Source organism: Tetrao urogallus, assembly GCF_951394365.1.
Source record: "Tetrao urogallus genome assembly, chromosome: Z".
NCBI classification, from domain to species: Eukaryota; Metazoa; Chordata; class Aves; order Galliformes; family Phasianidae; genus Tetrao; species Tetrao urogallus.
The window spans coordinates 18,739,106-18,757,385 of NC_136816.1; the positions used below are offsets into that span (position 1 = coordinate 18,739,106).

General features: G+C 40.3%; 2 protein-coding genes across 2 annotated transcripts; both read left to right on the forward strand.

Moving 5' to 3' along the window:
• On the forward strand, positions 1-10,763 carry TMEM175 (transmembrane protein 175; the record flags this gene model as incomplete). The annotated part of the gene is made up of 10 exons (XM_079548488.1): positions 1-135; positions 505-543; positions 1,219-1,316; positions 3,522-3,573; positions 4,760-4,795; positions 5,899-5,982; positions 6,507-6,671; positions 8,475-8,553; positions 9,432-9,573; positions 10,100-10,763. 10 exons carry the CDS (start codon positions 1-3, stop codon positions 10,761-10,763), a joined length of 1,494 nt encoding a protein of 497 aa, XP_079404614.1.
• A 2,189-nt stretch (positions 10,764-12,952) lies between these two features.
• Positions 12,953-14,791, forward strand: ATP5ME (ATP synthase membrane subunit e). Its single transcript, XM_079548398.1, has 4 exons — positions 12,953-13,076; positions 13,214-13,268; positions 13,486-13,584; positions 14,670-14,791. The coding sequence occupies exons 1-4, from the start codon at positions 13,041-13,043 to the stop codon at positions 14,693-14,695; spliced, it is 216 nt and encodes a 71-aa protein (XP_079404524.1). The 5' UTR covers positions 12,953-13,040; the 3' UTR covers positions 14,696-14,791.
• Positions 14,792-18,280: the final 3,489 nt, after the last annotated feature.

An 18,280-nucleotide genomic window follows, 5' to 3' on the forward strand; every position in this document is an offset into this window, starting at 1 on the left:
ATGTCGGCTCCGCGGGCCGCCACGCCGGGCCCTGGCGGCGGGGCTAGGAAGATGGAGCTGGAGAGCAGCACGCAGACGTCGCACCGGCTGCTGGCCTACAGCGACGCGCTGCTGTCCATCATCGCCACGGTGATGGTGAGCGCCGGCCTTGAGGGCCTGCGCGGGGCCCGGGCCCTCTCCGACGGGCGGAGGCTGGGCGGGGAGGGACGGGGGCTGCGCCCCGCTTGCCCCGGAGCCGCTGCCCTGCCTTAAGGACCGAACCCAGCGCCGCGCCGCGCTCAGCTGCCGAGCTGTGTTTACGTTCCCCTCCCCCGCCCTTTTCCCTGGAGGGATCACCGCCGTCTGTCGGAGCTCCAGGCGTTTGCGAGCGGGTTCCGCGAACAAGTTCGGGGGTAGCATTGCTCTTAATGAGTCGTTATACGAGCCCTGAGTATTTGCACCCTCCCGAAGTTCGTTAGGTTTTATAATGTTCTGACTTGTACTAATAGAACTTTGTTATTTCAGATTTTGCCTGTGGCTCACACAAAAATACATCCCGATCAGGTACCTTCTTTGCCGTTTTTTGGTCATCTCTCGAGTCTTTGGAAATGAATTTTGCATCCTAATGCAACGCCCCTCTTCCATTCAAGACCTGAACTCCCAAACCATTAGTGTTAAGCCTCAAAGAGGAGCTGTATAGCCTGAGGCGAAGAACTTAGATGCTGAAGGCCTGTGTAGTTTACGAAAGCCATGATATAAAGCCTTAGTAAGATGTATGGAATATGCAGGCCATAGATCTTATGCAGTTATTTTGTATGGAAATGAATGACCTACCTCAATGAAGCATCTGTCAGAAAACATGATTGCATCTTGTTTGCAATACATCATCAGTTAGAGAAGCCACTTAGTGTTACATAAAATTAATGTGAGTTTTAAAATCAGGCTAATCATAACTAATCAGAATAAAGGTGGAAGAAAAAAGGACTACAGAAAATAAATCGAAAGAAGCACGAGTGTTGGGCAGTGTAAGTTAATCATTTGAAAAGACTCACAGTTCCAAATCACAGTATGTGTTTCTGCTCTTAAAAACAGCCAGACTCAACTCTGAGCATTTTGTCTAATTTACTTCAGGAGACTCAACTATGGTCCGTGGTCATAGCAAATGTGCTGCATGAGTCTACAAGTAACTTCTTTTAATCTTTCATTTCTATCTGGGTGTAACTTCTTATTTTGTTTCAGAAACTAGGTGAAAGTGTTCAGCAACTTCTTCTAACAAAAATTGCGGTGTACTTGATGACCTTCTTAATAGTCACAGTGGCATGGGCAGCACATGTAAGGTAGGATGACAGAAAAATGTTGAACTCCATTGCAAAGTTAAAGAAAAGTTCTTGTTTGAAAAGTTGGGAGGTAACGTTTTTATATTGCTGTTATGTTTCTGGATTTTCTTAGTATAAAAATTCTTCCTAAAGCCATGAATAAATATATTTCTCCACAATGGAAACTGTGATATGAGAAAAAAACAAGCATTATATGTCTTTAAAATTAGAATTGCTCTTTATTTCACTTAATAGTTTCAGTGGAATTAAAATTATGCTGAAAAATTGACAATTGTGAGGTTGTGAAGTATAGAAATAGAAGAACTCAGTATAGCCAGCTTAAAATTTGACTTTCTCTGTCCTAAGGGGTGCTTCTCGCAAAATCAAATGTGATGTTATAGGTGCAGCATTTTACAGTGCTGTGTATGCTGCCACTACACTGTATCTTAGTAGCTAAATGAATATGCAGAGATGAATTAATTTACAAACATTCACTGGAAGTGGGGCAGCAAGCAAGTTTTTTCTTCTATGCCATAGTGTTCTAAGAGTTTTTAAGAGTAAGGTCAGCTGGTCCTTTTTCAAATCCATTAAAAACAGTGTGGATTGTGTTCTAGTGAAATCACTAAAAATTACCTCTTTGCTTTCTTTATAGCTCAGCTATTTGTAGGCAGTTCTGATTTGCCATTTTTCCCCCTAGTATCATTCCCAAACATATATGGTAATTAAGTGGAAAGCAATTATAACCCAATGCAACATATTTTTTTCTTCAAACATATATATATTAATCCTTACTGTATACCTTGCAGTGCTAACAAGTGAGATGGAATGTTGCCATTGGTCTTTGTTTGCTGTAATTCCTTTTGAGTAAAGAGATAAACCTCTACATCCTTAAGGAAAATGAAAAGCATAATTAAGTGCTTTAAGTCAGCTAGAAAGCTGTGAGTGGATAGTATAGTTTTAAAGGACTCAGGACCTGAATAAATGTTACCCTCACTATAGTGTTGCTGGGCTCCTCACAGTCAAGCTAAAAATCAAGGTAACTGCATCTTACTCTCTGCTCAAGTAACTCTGCAGCTTACTGGAATCAGGGCAGTGTTTGTTTGAATTCTTAAAATATAAAAATGTTGCTACATTCCTTCCCTTAAGGAAGTGGATTGATTCCATCCTCATAGAGATGCAGCCTGTAATTCAATTGCTGAAACTGGTCACATCAGTGCTTTTGTTACGTTGTACTTCTTGCCTGCATAAATAAATGTTGAAGGATGGTTTTTAAGAAATTTGTTGGTTTTTTTTTTTTGTTGTTGTTGTGGAGGGTGGTGGGTGCCATTGATTCTTAGTAATGCTTATGTACATCAGGAGCTTCATTAACAAGATGTGTGGCAGTTTGGAAGAGCTCATTTGCTTTGTGCAACAACTTGTGCTGTATCTTCAGGAGAAATAGTTTTAAGCCTTGAAGTTCTGCAGATAATCAGGCCCTAACAGCATGAACTTAACTCCGTTCTACAAGTGAGATTCAGAGAAAATGACAAAAATAGCTCTTCACAATGGCATATGAGGCTGAGACTTTGGATGGTCTCTGAAATCTGCATCTTGCAGACCAGTGCAGTCCTATTGCTTGGATTCTGTCACAACATACTTTAGCACCTGAAAAGTGAAAAGTCAACCTGATGACTGTATATTTGTTTGGGGATCTGAGTATCAAGTGGACTTGATATGGTACTTGTGCATGAATCCCATGCACAATATTTTGTGTTTTGCTTTGATTTTGCTGAAGTGTGACACCCATTTGTAGCCTTATGCCTTATTAGGATTTTGGTATGTGATGGATCAGTGCTGCCATCTTCATTGCTCTTTGACAACAGAATTGGTTTTAGATAACAGTTAATTTTAGTTTGCATCTACCTTTGTACAAGTGAGGTGGAAGGTTAGAACTCAAATATCAGGTGCAGTGGAAGGATAGAACTGACACACGCATGCAAAAAAACCCAAGTTGGTATGTCTTATGCCACATCTCCTTTAAACAGAAGTGAATTGCTCTGCAATTGATCTACCTTTTCAGATTTTTCTAGCAAGTGACTTCATGCTTGATTGAGTTTTGGTAGCATTTTAATTACTTGCATAAGTTCTAGAGCAGGGGGAAGTCAGATTTCTCTATACTGCGTGTATAAATTGTGTTGCAGTGCAGATTTTTGGATCTGTCCTGTTCATGGTATCTTGTCTTGCCAGGTTATTCCAGGTGATAGAGCTTATAGATGATGTCCTTGCTCTTCTAAATCTGGTGAGTATTACCAGGTATTCTTGGTGATTAACTATCAAATATATGCCACTTTTTCCTTAATATGCATCTATGAAACAGAAGGCTTCTAATTAACTCTGCCAAAGTTCCTGCCAAAGGCAGGAGAAAAATAGAATTCCTCCTAGGCAAACTTATGATAGAAAGCTAACCTGCTTGTATTTTGCATGTGTTTTACTGTAAGCTAAAAGAACCTCTGCACTTCAGTTCAACTGGAGGAACTAAGAGGCACCTAGGCAGAAAGATTTTGACCCTTGCGGTCAGTATTGCTCACGTATGTCCTCTATGTAATGCTATGTCATTTGTAGCAAAAATCAGAGCTGTGAATCTGAGTTTCAGTTGTGATTTCAGCCATTTTTCTGTTGAAATTCATTGTGGAGTGTATTTAAAACAGTATTATATGGTCTTACTGCTGAGACAGCAGTCTCTAAAGCAGTGTTTTGATTTCTCTTTCCTAAATCTCATAAGAATTCCTCACTTATCTGAGAGGATGTCTATATGAGCCATGCTGCAATGCCTTGGTTGCTGATAGATGTAATGGAATGCTACCCTGGGGTACATATTCTTGTTTTAGCTAGAGTTTTGTAAAACGGTGTAAAATGTTGTTCTCTTGACATTGCAATCACAGCTCCTTTAATTTTTATCAAAAAAAAATTCTGAATGTAAGTTCCTTGAGAACAATACAGGAAATTATGTAGGAACAGCTGCTTAAAGCATGTAACTCTTCACTAATTTACCCTTTAAAGCAGTGTCTGCTGTAAGCTTTTGTTGTTGTTTTTTAATTTGACTTTACTATGTTTGAGATATTTGTGATCAAAAGTTAATAGCTTTGGCTAGGGAAAACCAGAAGCACCTCTTAAAGATTCTGTGTGGTACTTTGGGCAAAGAAATCTAGCAAGAGATCTGCTACAAGCCACAGACAAATCTCTTATCAATAGTACTGGTAAGAAAGCTGTAGTGTTTTCTGAAGTAAACCTGAACACTTTGGGATAGGAGACACAAAAGGTGGGTTTGAAACTAGCCATATGTTATAGTAATAGCTCAGCAACTTCAGAAGTGTTTTGTTCATGATGCAGCATTTGAGCTTTTGTGTTGCATACTCTGTTTTGAATTATGTGATTGTTTGCTTGTAGTTTACCTAGATTTTCAGTATGTTTTTTTCTTTTTCAAGGCCTGTATGATGATCATAACTTTCTTGCCGTACACAGTAAGTACTTTTCCAGAATTTCATGTGTATTTAAATTACTGTTTTTTTTTTCTATTTGGAATGACTTCACTAAAGTATTCAGAAAACCAGGACAGTATTACTATAGCGTAAACCCAGAATCCATTGTAATAGTTAATTTTGTAATTAGTTTATTAATCCTTAATTTTTGAAAATTCACAATGTTATTATCTGCAACTACAGCAGACCAAGCAGAAGATGGATATTGAAGTAAAAAGTGTAATCATAAAAAGGCATAGTTTGCCATGTTTTCTTTAAAACAAGTGGATGTATTGAGAGATGTCAAAGTTGAGTAGAGGGAATTTTGCATTTTGTAAGGAAACCAAAGCTGTGTTTCATACTGCTCTGCAATTTTTGGTCAGATAACCTAGAGAGAATAATTGCAACTGAACACCACAATTAGCAAAACAAAACAGTTGTTTAAAATGATTGTTGATTTCTATTGTATGTTTAGAACAGATTAAATGACAGGCTGTTTCTTTGTGGATAAATCTCTGTTATTATTACTCTACAAAGAATAAGGCTGTGGTCAATAGAAGGGCCTCTGTCAGCAAGCGTATATACTTTGTTCTTTGCTTTCTAGCTGAAATAGTTTTTATAAGGTTGGCACTGTTATCTAATACCAATTCCTAATGGTTTGTTTGTTGGTTTTCCTTTTTTTTTTTTTTCCTTCTTTTGTTTTCATGCAATGGAGCTACAGAAATAAATAAGGCATGCAGCCATGAAGTTAGAGGAATAAAAAGATTCAACAAAGTGTTCTAATATTAAGACGGCTCAGTTACAGACATATACCTACTGAAATGTTGTTAAACTTCTTGCTCAGCTGCAAAGCAGTTTGTAGTTACTGGGAAGACATAGCATCAGTGAGGTTAAGATTTACAGAATCAACCCGAGAGCAAAGCCACCTCTTCAGACACCTTCGGCTGGGATGCTTGCATGTGTTTGTGGCTAGAGACTGCATGTAGTGGAGCTGCACTGAAAAGTAAAGTGTTATTTATGTTCTTAAGTTTCAGTATCAAATGAAGAATACTTCATTCCTAATTGCTACCTAGCAGCATGTTTGATCTGGTTGCTTTATCTTCTAGTTTTCCTTAATGGCCTCGTTTCCAGGGGTGCCTTTTGGAATTTTCCTGTTCAGTGTCTGTGCTGTTGTCATTGGCCTTATACAGGTAAGTTATCTGATTACATTTTCTCTTTTAGAGGCTATATTTTATTGAATGGAACTAAAGTCCAGTTTGTTAGCTACAGATATAAACTGACAAGTACCTTTTTTTGTTTGTATAGCAGTAGTTATTGTGGACAGTTATCTGTTGATGACATGAGTGATTGCATTACTACTGTCCTGTGCAGCTCTCTTATGCAACAGATCTTTTGATCTAAAGTTTGGAATTCTTTCCTCACTCTTCAAAAGTTTTAAAATTGGCCAAATAGCAATTCATCATTCCTGCTGTGGTTTTCACTGCGCCAGACAGCAATGGCTGAGGGGCCATAGGCTTTCTGCCTCTGTTTTAAGTACTTGACAATGGCTCTGGTTTCTCCTGGGGTAGTCACTAGTTGCCTTCTGTGTCTTATTGTGAAGAATATTGTTGAATGTGTTCTGGAATTTATTGATTTACAGTTTTAAAATTGAAATGCTGTGTATGCTTGTATGAATTATTTTCAGTAACTCGCAGTTATGACATTTTTCTTGCAGGCTGTGATAGTAGTGTATGGATTCTATCACCCACACTTATTGAATCAGCAGATACAGGTGTCTGAAAATCAGAACTTCTATAAACGTCACATCCTAAAGATTATCCTAAGAGGACCAGTTTTATGCTTTTTAGCAGCCATCTTTTCTTTTTTCTTTATTCCCTTGGTAAGTTCTTCCACTCATCAGAGTACATTGATGAAGCAGCTTATATTAGCTGTGCTTACGGTTATTGTTAAAACTGTATGTTAAAATAATTATCTGTGTGTTAAATATGCAGATTTTCTCAGTTGCCAATTCTGCGGTGATGTAATTATGGTCTGTATTCTGTGTTGAGCACGTTCAGTTCACGGAGACCAATCCCTAGACTGAGTTTGTATAGGTTTTGGAGGAGTTTTTTGCTACAGTGTTTGCTTTACTCAGTCTAGGTGTTCATAATGGTTTCCTTAATTACTTCTCAGAAGCAGATTTTTTAAAATGTAAGTTAGAATCTTTCTTATCATAAGTAAGTTATACGATGTGAAAGGCTACAGGAAGTGAGCTTCATATTGCACAAACTGAAAAGAGGTGAACATAATTGTTGTATTTGCAAGATTTAGGAGCAAATAGAGTAAGCAGACCAACCAGCCTAATCGCATCTCCGAACAAATGCTTTTGGCTGTCTTGCTTTTACATAGCCTTTTTCTCTACCATCTTTATTAAGTGGTGGAGTTACTCCTACATATTCATAGCTCTTATTTTTCTCAAAATCTCTGCTTGGAACTGGAATCTAGCTTTTAATATGCTCAGAGTTTCCTTTCCTCTGTCTTGTTCTTTAGGAATAGATGGATTTAAATGAGTTTTTAAATACACCGTCATAGTTCCCAAATTTGGCAAGAGTTGGATCTGTAACTAGTCTTTTTTTGCAGAAGTAACAATCCAAGTGTGAAAATGCCTGACTGTAACTGAAAATACTTCTCTCGTCTGGGACTTCACTGTTATTCTCCACTCTTGTTCACAAATACAATTTATTTTTTTTTTTAAACATTAACAACAGTAAAATATTAATGAGAACTTGGACTTGTGCAGAATCTGTGAACAACATTTGACTGTCTTTGGACAGAAGTAGCATGCAGACTGATGCAGCTTATGCAAGCTCCCCCAACAGTCAGTTGGCGCGGTGGGTCAGCATAATGGTTACATACTTCAAAAACAAGTTCAGGAGACGGATATTTAAATCATGCTCTTTTGGGGGGGGAACTTGCTGAGATGTATTTAAATTTCAGGGAGGTGTGGGTATTTTTATAATAAAGACATTTCACAGAAATGCTTAACATAGGTACAGCCTTCATCAAAGATATAAAGGAACTGGAAGAGATTTGAGCATTTTCATGAAATCTTTATAGAGTAGTGGTCAAAATTTGCAAAGCACTCTGCCCTTGGGAGTGTCTCTCACAGCTGTTTCTGTTTCCTAACTTAAGAAACCCTTACACTTCTCTGTCACCACCACCCTTTTTTCAGTGCAGCTTTCTGAGCGGCCTGCTGGAAATATAAAGTGATTTGACAAAAAGAAAGCAATTGCAGGCTTGGTTTTATTATTTTTTCTACTTGTAAAGCAGTAGAGATTCCCTGACCTCATTATTACATGGTTATCCAAACACTTTTGCCAGAGATTTAAGAGATTTAATTGGGAAACGTGGTATTGTAATTTAATTGACAAATGCCAGGTATCACTAGGAACATGTGGTAGTTCTCTAACTTCCTGTTTTAGCTTGGTTTGCTGATTTTATTAAATTTGCTATCAAAAAGTGGTAGTATTCAAGATGTGCATGTTGATATCAGATGAGTTATTTTCACACCATAAAATCACAATTTTCTTTTTCTCCATGAGATTATAACTAAGGATTGTGAATAATGGTTTCATATTAAATCTGGGGAGAAATTTATGTTTTGATTATTAAATTTAAATTCTCTTCATTTTCTTTTCCATAGTCTTACCTACTTCTTGGGCTCGTAATCGTTTTTCCACATCTCAGTCGATTCATAACATGGTGTAAAACCAAGATTGTAGGTGAGTATTTACAGGGAGTGTATTCAAATGTTTAGTTACTAGGTTGTCAAATTGTTATCCAAACAGCATGGAATGATGTAATTTCAATACTTCCAATCTCAGTCTTGGAATATAATGATTTGGGGGACGTGGGAATTTTATTTAGCTGTATTTCCATTTTCTCCTCAGCTGCCTGCTTACATTATGTTTCCTACTGGATTTGTATAGCATATATGTTACAGCATCATTTCTGAAAGTGAAACCTCTCTTGGTTTGTCCTGAATGTTATACACACACAAAAACAGAGTGATGACTGCAGGCTGTCTGTCCCTTTTCTTTCCTTAAAGGAGAGTGTGAGGACAGAAAAATACAGGAAGCAAGCTTTGTGCCTGCATGACTTTCTTTTCAGCAGTACTCTATGGTCCCATGTTCTTTGGCATCCAACAGCACATCTGAGATTCTGGAATCATAGAATCACCAGGATTGGAAAAAGCTTCCAAGATCATCCACAATGTCTTTGAGAACCTACCGCTGTTAGGTTATTCTGGGGTATATAGCACAGCATCTGAATAGGGCTTTTTGACTTTTTCTCCTTCAGAGGAAAAATTGACTTTTCTGTTCCTGAAGCACTTGTCCTGTTCAGGGAGAGTCACAACTGCAGGAAAAATATGGTTCTATGAAAAAAAGTGGAACGACTGACTTGGGTGCATGAGCAGCACCCTTCTTTCTATATAAAGATTTTGTCAGGTGTGGTGAAAGACAGTAGGTGGGGAAATCATGGCAGCTTTGTTGTTCTTACGTTGATTCATACACATGTATTTTTTCCTTTAACTATCTCATTTTGTAACTTCTGATTTTTGTTTGTCTTTAGTATAAAAACACCCAGATGTTTTTTCCAGGTCCCAGAGATGAAGAGGAGGCAAGCTATAGCTTAGAAACCTTTAGTTTTTACCTCAGTGAGCCTCTGAGTAAGGAACGGGTAGAAGCATTCAGTGATGGAGTCTATGCTATTGTAGCAACCTTGCTCATTTTGGATATCTGGTAAGGCTTTGTGCTGACTCTCACAACCTGTATTGTGAACTGTAATATCAATTTGTATATGCATGTAATGTTTGAAGAAATAAAGCCGGCTAAATATTGACACTCACTTTTAAAATCTGCAGTAGTGACGGTAAGTGTAATTTTCCAGAAAGAGCACCTCCTACATTTCAGCACTAATGATCATCAGTCTATGTAATGTATGTTGGGGATTCTTGAAGAACAAAGCTTCCTTTATATTTCATTGTGTTTTCAGATAAAAAGACTTTTGTCAGGAAAAGCTGTGTTCCTGTGGCAGCTTTATTATATTAATCTGAAGGAATGCCAGCTTACTTTTCAAATTTCCTTTCAGATCTAATTTATTTGCAGAACTTTTATTTGAAATGCCCATGCTGAGTTAAAAATTAGAGAACTACAGACGGATATGTATTCTTCTCTACCTTCTCAGAGTAAAACAACATAGAACATTTTTGGTCCTGGTGTGTTGTATGAAATGTGCATGAAAGTAAACTAAGTTTTCTTTCCATAGTGAAGACAACGTTCCTGATCCAAGAGAAGTTGGGGAGAAGTTTCATGGAAGCCTTCTTGAAGCTTTAAGTGAATATGGACCAAACTATCTTGCCTACTTTGGTTCTTTTGTGACAATTGGTCTCTTGTGGTTTGTCCATCACTCGCTTTTCCTGTATGTAACAAAAGCTACACGATTAATGGGACTGCTTAATATACTTTCGTTGGCTTTCATTGGTGGTCTTCCGCTGGCTTACCAGCTGACCAGTGAATTTGCAGAGAAGTCACACAATGAGATAGAAGCTATTCAGGTCAGCTGTGTAATTACTTTCTTTGCCAGCATATTTCAGTTTGCAATATGGACTACAGCCCTCCTCCATGAAAGGGAAACATTGCATCCTTTTGCTAGATATGGTGGCAAGGAGCATGCCTTCATGTTTGCCAAGCTGGCTCTCTACCCTTGTGTGAGCCTTGGGGCCTTCTTTCTAACATGCTTGTTAAGTGAATTTAGCACAGAAATTTTCCATCTTATGCAGATTGTAATCCCATTTGCTTTTCTTGCCTTGCGCATTTTTGTCAGGATTTCTTTAACTGTCATAAAGTCTGTGATGTCTCTTTCCAGACGGAAGGTTGTATTGTTAGAAGAAGAGGAGGCATGTTTGTCTCCTACTGAAACACACTCATAAATTTCCATGCAGTGCATGTGAAGTTAAATCATTAATTTCAGTTCTTCTAACTCATGTTGTCTTGATGTGTGATCTGTATATTGATCTAAATTATAGCTTGTGTTGACCATAACTGGAGTGTATTTTAATTTTAGCTGGTCATGCCTAAAAGCCTTTCTGTAAAACCAGTAATAAGGGGGCGAGTGAGGAAAGAGTAAGTGGGGAAAACAGAAAGCATGTTCCCCTATCTTGAAAATTACCTCTTGGGGAAAAAAATGCTGCTTGAAGTGTAACTGTAGTGATAGTGATGGTGTACACAGATACCCAGTGAAATGCCTTTCTCTGATGTGCAGTAGTCAGTATGGAAACAAAACACAGGTATAGAAGCTGATTATGCTGCTATAAAATAGGAAGAAAGGCTTGGCAGATGTGATGGACACTTCTGGTTTTCTGGATGGTGTATCATAACAGGACATTTGTGTATACAGATTGCTGGTCTCTGCTCTCACCCCTTTATTCTAAGTCAACGGCATTGCTTCTCAATAGCCAGTGATCATTTTGAAAAGCTCCTTTTGAACAGTTTTGAACTTCTCTTGAGAGTTGAGAATTGAATTGTGTATGCAGGCCCCTAGGCTACCTAAACAAAAGTTCAGTTACATTCTTTTTAAAAATGATGTATTTAAAATATGAGGATTCGTGGCTGCACATGCAGGGTTTGAACTAGCTTTGATGTCTCCTAGGGAAGAAATTTGAAGAGCTGTGAGACAAAGTAAATTTGCCTTCAGTTCTCAAGCAACTCTACATCTGAAATGAAAGGTTTGGATTTCTCAGGCTTTCAGCATCTGCTCTCATGCCATAGAAAGGAACCTCTTTTTGTTCATGTGAAAGCATGATGCTATATTCTGATAGAATGTGACTTTCTTGACGTGTGTAACAATTCTCCAGTGGAAAAGAGAATTGAGTTGGTCTTTCACAAGAGGCTAGATAAGCAATAGTGAAACTCGTAAGGAACTAACTGGTAGAAGTTCTAGTCTACTGGACATTGGTATTTTTAAAGTTTATGTACTGATGCTCAAACTTTTTCCTGTGGATAGCTGTTTAAGAAGGAGCAGGTAAATTTATCCAGGCTCTGACTATCCTCTGGAAGGCTTTACATTTGTTTTTGGTAGAGGCATTAGTTCGTACTTTGAACTTAGTGCCTGATAACCTTAATGCCATGTTTAAAAGCAGTTGGGGGATTTTGGTGTTCCTCTTAAAAAGGAATAACAAAAACAATAGAAAAAAAGCAACACAGTCCTGCAGTAAATAATGCTTGGAATAATTATTAGTGAAAACAAATTTAAATACCTACTTTCAGTTGACATTACTCTAAAAGCATTTTTTGCTTTTGGTTTGAAGCATCTTGGTGTATTGTATGCTTACTGTAAGATAAACCTTCAGATACACAGGAGTTTTATACCTGGTTGAGGCTAAATGACTTGCAGTAGGATTCTGTGTTGTGTAATGTATTGCTGTTTTTTTTTTCTGATAACTAATAAAAGCACTTTGGTTCTATACAGTTTTGTTTCTATGGTTCAGTTGGCATATAGGCAGTGAATATCTGTACCGGTAATAAATTTCAATCGTTGAAGAAAATAGCAAAACTTCCACCCCTTTATTTCTGCTCTGCAGATGACATTTGAATCAAATCCATTTTCTGCCTGACATCCAACCTAAGTCTCCTCTCTTTTAGTTCAAAACCATTCCTCCTTATCATATAACTATCGGGCCATGCAGAATGCCAGTTTCCCTCCTTAAGTTTCTGACAAGTACTGGAAGGTCAGAGTGAGGTCTCCCCGGAGCCTTATCTTCTCCAGGCTGAACAAGGCTGGCTCCCTCAACCTTTCTTCACAGGAACGATGCTCCAGCCCTCTGAGCGTCTTCGGGGCCTCCTCTGGACCCGTTCCAGCAGCTCCATATCCTTGTGCTGAGGGCTCCGGCTCCGGACACAGTGCTGTGGATGCAGGGAAGTGCAGAAGGGGTACAATCTTGTAACCTATACAACTGGAGGACGCTTTGCCCCTTCTATTATATCATCTGTGCGTTCCTGTAGTTATTCGTTTCTGAAAAGCTGACTTACCCAAAATTCGGGAACAGATTCATTAAATTCAACGCGGCGCTGGCGAGCAGGCACGCTTTATTTCCTGCGTCACATGGTAGGGACGGGCAGGAAGGCGGGCAAAGCGGAGCGCAGGACCGGCTTTCCTTCCGCTCCCTTCCGCCGCAGCCCCGCTTTCTGCTGCCAGTTCCGCCGCCAGGATGATTCCACCGGTGCAGGTCTCGCCCCTCATCAAGGTGAGGCCGCGGCAGCCCCTGCCGCCATCCCGCTCCGCTCCGCAATTCTGCGGGCCGGGCCGGGCTGGGCCGGGCATGGTGGCAGCGGCGGCGGCGGCGGCTGAGCGCGGGGTGCGCCCTTGTCTGTCTCCCCGCAGTTCACCCGGTACTCGGCGCTGCTCGTGGGGATGATCTATGGCAAGAAGCGATACGGTGAGTGCGGCGGCCCTTGGCCCCGCGGCCCACTCCTCCCCTCCCTCCCCAAGGGCACCTTGAGGCGGCCGCCATTTCCCTCCCGCCCCGGGGGAAGGCGTCCCGTGTGCGGCCCCGCCGCCCCTTCCCTCTTGGGTTTTCTTTCCGAGCGAGCTTGAGCCTCACTGCTGCCCCGAGCCTCAGCAGTGGTGTTTTTAACCGTGTGTGTTAACGGCAGACTACCTAAAGCCTATTGCTGAGGAGGAGAGAAGGATAGAGGCGGAGGAGAAGAAGAAGCGCGAGGAGCTCGAACGGATCGCAAAGGAACTGGCAGAAGGTGGGCTCTTGGGTGGGATTCTTTGCCCTCATTAGGGTACAGTTCACCCTGAGGCGGCTGATGACCGAAGCCAGAGGTCCTGGGCCACTGCTTCTGTCTGCAGCTCACTTGGCTGTGCCATCACCAGCATAGGTGTAGAGGTTGACTTCACTTGTGGTGTCCTTCACATCAGGATTGCTGCTTTTCTCATTCCCACCGTACAGCATTACTGCAGCAGCATGCTTTCTTTTTTCCTTAGGATTATTTCTTTAATCCTCCATGCCTTTCTAATATGTACAGAATAGCTGTGAGTTAAATGGACTTACAGAAAGGAAAAACTTGAACAGAACTGACTGATAACTCTCACTAGTTTTGGTGTAGCTTCACAGTGTTTCTCTGGGAAATACTGACATTTGTGTTGTCTTGAAAAAAGATTAATGTTGAACAAAACCCTGTGAAAAAACAAACTTGAGTGAACTACATATACATACAATCAAATATTCAAGCTGTTGAATGGTTTTCTTAGATAAAGCTATTTTGCATCTTGAATGTGCAGCTTTCATTGAACTTTGTACATAAATCTTTGGGGTATTTCTTTATTTAGCTGAAGAATTTTGCATTTTTGGGGACAGAAGCTGTCCTGTAGGACTGGTAGTTCATTTAGAAGTGGAGTTCTGTGATTATTTCTTTAGGATGTTTATTTAAATATTATATAGGCTGGCTGTTAGCTTTCCCAGCAGTGGCATGGTACAGTTCTCAGAAAAGCAGTTCTTAGAACTTGAATCAGTGCAGTGCAGCAGTTGAAGATTGTTCTTCCAAGATGTATAAGTGGAAGCATCTGTGCTGATGACTTTCAGGGCTTATCTGAATTGTCATTTCAGAAGGTTGTTACTTAACCAGTGAGCAAGGCAAAAAAACTTGCTTTTACCCTACAGCAATGAAATACACTTGAGTTAGCAGAAGCAGAAATTACAAAAAACAGCTAGAAAGAAATGGCATATTTAAAGCTAATCTTTGATCCCACAAGTGTTTTGCATGTTTTAGTAGTTTAGTAGTAATGGAAGTTACGAGTAGTCTTAACTATGTTTGTTTTTCTTCCCTTCTAGCATCTGAAGATTCCATTTTGAAATAAAGGATTGGATCTTAATTTTAGATACATGGCTAGGCTCTGAATGGTGTAGTGGTTGATGGTCTCTGCATGTTACTCTACCAATAAAGTACTTAACCATGCTTCAGTTGGTATTTTTGACTAAATTGCACAGAGCAACAACAGAAGTATTTACACAGTGTCAAAAATTGCACTGGTCAGAAGCTGACCATCACAGCTGCTGGTGAAACAATTTGTGTGTTCCTCTATCAACAGAGATAGTCTCCACACTAGTTACACTCAGGGAATGTTGTGATCAGGAAATTCATAGATTTTTAAAACACACAGGAGTCCATGGAGAAGGCTAGCATTGCACTGGTTGCCTGTACCTTTGTTTTAACTAGCTTAAGTATTGCTGTGATATTTTTTCAGCCTTTTTACCACAGTGGAAAATGGTACTGCTTTTGTTTGACTTTGATTTGTCAAGCTGTTCTGTAACATGAGGAATTAGTATTGACTTAATAGCTTGTTTTTAACAGTTGTCTTTCACAATTTCACAAATGGTCAAGTGCTCCCTGAAACTAAGAAAAATTGCCATCTGATTGTAGTTTTATCTGTAAAACAGGGCTGGCTATACTTATGTGACTGAAGTTTAAAAGCTATTAGCCTTTAACCACTAATTTAGTAGCATTTCTTCGTTTGGAAAGCTGAGTGGAGGTGGAACTGTTCCTCTCCTGCCTTACTGAAAGGAGAACAGTGTTTCTCAGCTTTAGATGGAGTCAGAACCTTGCCAGCTTGGGGAAAAACAATGAGCATGTCTTCCAGATCCATGTGAAATGGCTGAAAACAGAGCTGTACTCCCTGCTTTCCTAGGCAGCTTTCTATCTCTGTCCTTCAGCTCCTATCCAAGAAACACCCCCACACATGCCCTACTTCCAGTCTCACAGGGGTATTAATTTCCAGCCTCTGTTTTAAAAGCGACTATGACCTGTCCACATTAGCTCCTGCCATGAGATCCCTATAAACAAGACTCCTCTCCTTGTCTCCCACTGGTGCTGAGAGCTGATTCAAAAGTTCTCAAAAAGAAAAGTTTTCAAAAAGAAAAACCTCTCCTGGGCTGCTGAGGGTGAACCATGCCAGGTTTCAGTCTTGTCTAACTGGCCAGTATCTTAAGTGGGAGGTAAAGTATACGTGTAGTTCTTGACAGTGCAACAAGATGTAGAGACATTTGTTAGTGAAGGCTTGCTGGTCAGAAAGAACAGCTGTTCCAATGTTCTGGCAAAAAGATGATGCAGTTAAATATAACCATTTTGGAAAAAAAAAAAAAGAAAAAAAAGAAAAGGATTGCATGACCCTGTCTGTGATGCAAGAAAGTCAGTGTTCCTCTCAAACACTTAGCACATACTGGACACTGGGAGTGAGAGACATAGGGACAGGCAGGGAGAACCTCTGTCCGTAATGGAAGGGTTTCTTCCCTTCAGTTGATCCACTCCAGGCCCTCATAGCTAATGGGAGCATCCATAAATTAAGCTGAGTGTGATAGTGTGATGGGGAACACAAAAACACAAGATATCTGCTGGCTTGAGAGCAAGGAGCATCTGTAAGAAGCACAGCTGGGACCTTGAAGTGCAGCTGCGCTCCTGTGAACTTGGCATGGCTGAGATAGCCTTGCTAAGTGCAAAACCACAGAAGTGCAATGACAAACTTATTGTCTAGAACGGTGGAACTCAGTCTGAACGTGTGGAAATTGGCATCAGCTATAGACTGCTGAATCTGGAAATACAGAAAAAGCAGTCTGAAAAAAGTCAAAACTATTCTGGGAAAGTAGACAACTGCATTGTCTATGGGCTATTCAGTTGAATCATAGAAGTCAGCAACATCTATTGGCTGTGATGGTGGTGTCCTACACTCACTTATGTCTGCAATGACATAAAAATGTCTCACTTTCTACCCAAAATGTAGCATCTTTCTGAGACCCCCCTCTGTAAACCTCTCTGTGTCAGACCTGCATGAGCCGGAATGGGTAGGAGCCACACTAGGGGTGCCTGGCTGGCTCCAGACTGTGGTATGAATCATCATCTCAGCACAACTTTGTCCATCATTGATAAGCACCAATTGTAGGAGTAATTTGGTGAGTGCTTTGAGATAGTATAGAAATGTATATGGGCACACATCTAAGTAATTGATCGTAATTATATATTCTTTTTACTTGTAGTGATATGTAATTATTTGTCATATATACTTGCTTTACCAGTAACAGTATTACTACATTACTGCTACAGTAGTAATGCTATGTACCAACAGTTTGCAAAGAAATTCAATGAACAGAAAAGCCTCTGCTCATGGCTTCCCACAGGAAGATGAGGGGCAGTCAGCTGCAGGCAACTGAGGAACAAGTCGGACGAAGCCAGTTTGATTGCATTTCTGTTGGCAAGAAAACTGCATGGAGCACAACGGGAGATAGTGAATGGTGCTTGAGAGGGCAAGGCTACAGTGCTCAGGAGGCAGGCAGCCTGAGGAACCAGTGCTGATGTCCAGAAGCAGTCCGACAAGGTGGTTTTGCACAGTAGAGCTGCATGTGCTCTGCATGGGGCACCTCACTGCCATCAGTGGAAATGGGAGTGGCAAGTGGGGAGCAGCCCTCTGTCTCCAAAATGCACTCGTGCAGGTGGGTGGGCATGGGTGCCCCAGCCCAAATACTGTACAGGCCAGCCCTGCATCTCTGAACTCACACAGTGCCGCCCACAGCAATTTCAGCATCCAGCACACGGGACAAGGAATTAATTATTGGCTTTATTTCCAGGAAAACATCTGAAGTCAAGGAGAGCTTTTCTCAGCGACAGGCATTTAGCTTACAATGACTTGAGGTGATCTTAAGAACCCACTTCTTAGCACACCACAATAAGATCATCTCACGGCGTATTGCCCACTGGTAACAACTTGTTTGGCTTGGTGTCCTGGAAGTGCTGCCATGTGATGCAAGCCTCCTACGTGGTTGCTGATGAAGCTGAGATAACAACACGAACCAACTACTAGCTGCATATTTAGCTTTTGAGCAAGTGGAGAGGTTTCTGTATTCTCTTGAAGGACAACTTGCTGCTCACACAACAGCTGCATAGCAACAGAAGATTACTTCTTAGTGCACTGGGATCTGGACAAACAGTCACCAGATACTGCTATGGCTATAATTTCCTTCTACTTACAGTACTTCTGTAATGCAAAATAAGTTACTGAGGGATAAAAATACTGAAGGTAGCAGGAGTAATAGAAGAAGATCCCCACAAATCAGAACTCTCATTACATGGCTGACGTGCCCGCCATGCTCTGAGTAAAAGAGAGAGAGAGAGAGGGCAGGGGAGTAGAGAAGGGTCTTTCCTCTACGATAAGAGTATTCTAACATGGTTACATTAATAAACAGGAAAACTAATTAACTTAAATAAAGGGGTAGAATTCATCACTCTTTTGAAGTTTGGAGTGGAATGAGAAAATCAGACATCTCAAACAGGAGGAGAAAAGGAGGAGGGCTGATACCAATCAAAGGAGGATGTGTTAGATAACACTGGCATTACAAGGTAAAACAGAACAAAGTCAGATGCCACAGTTCAGGTTGTGTGGGTAACTGAGGCGCTG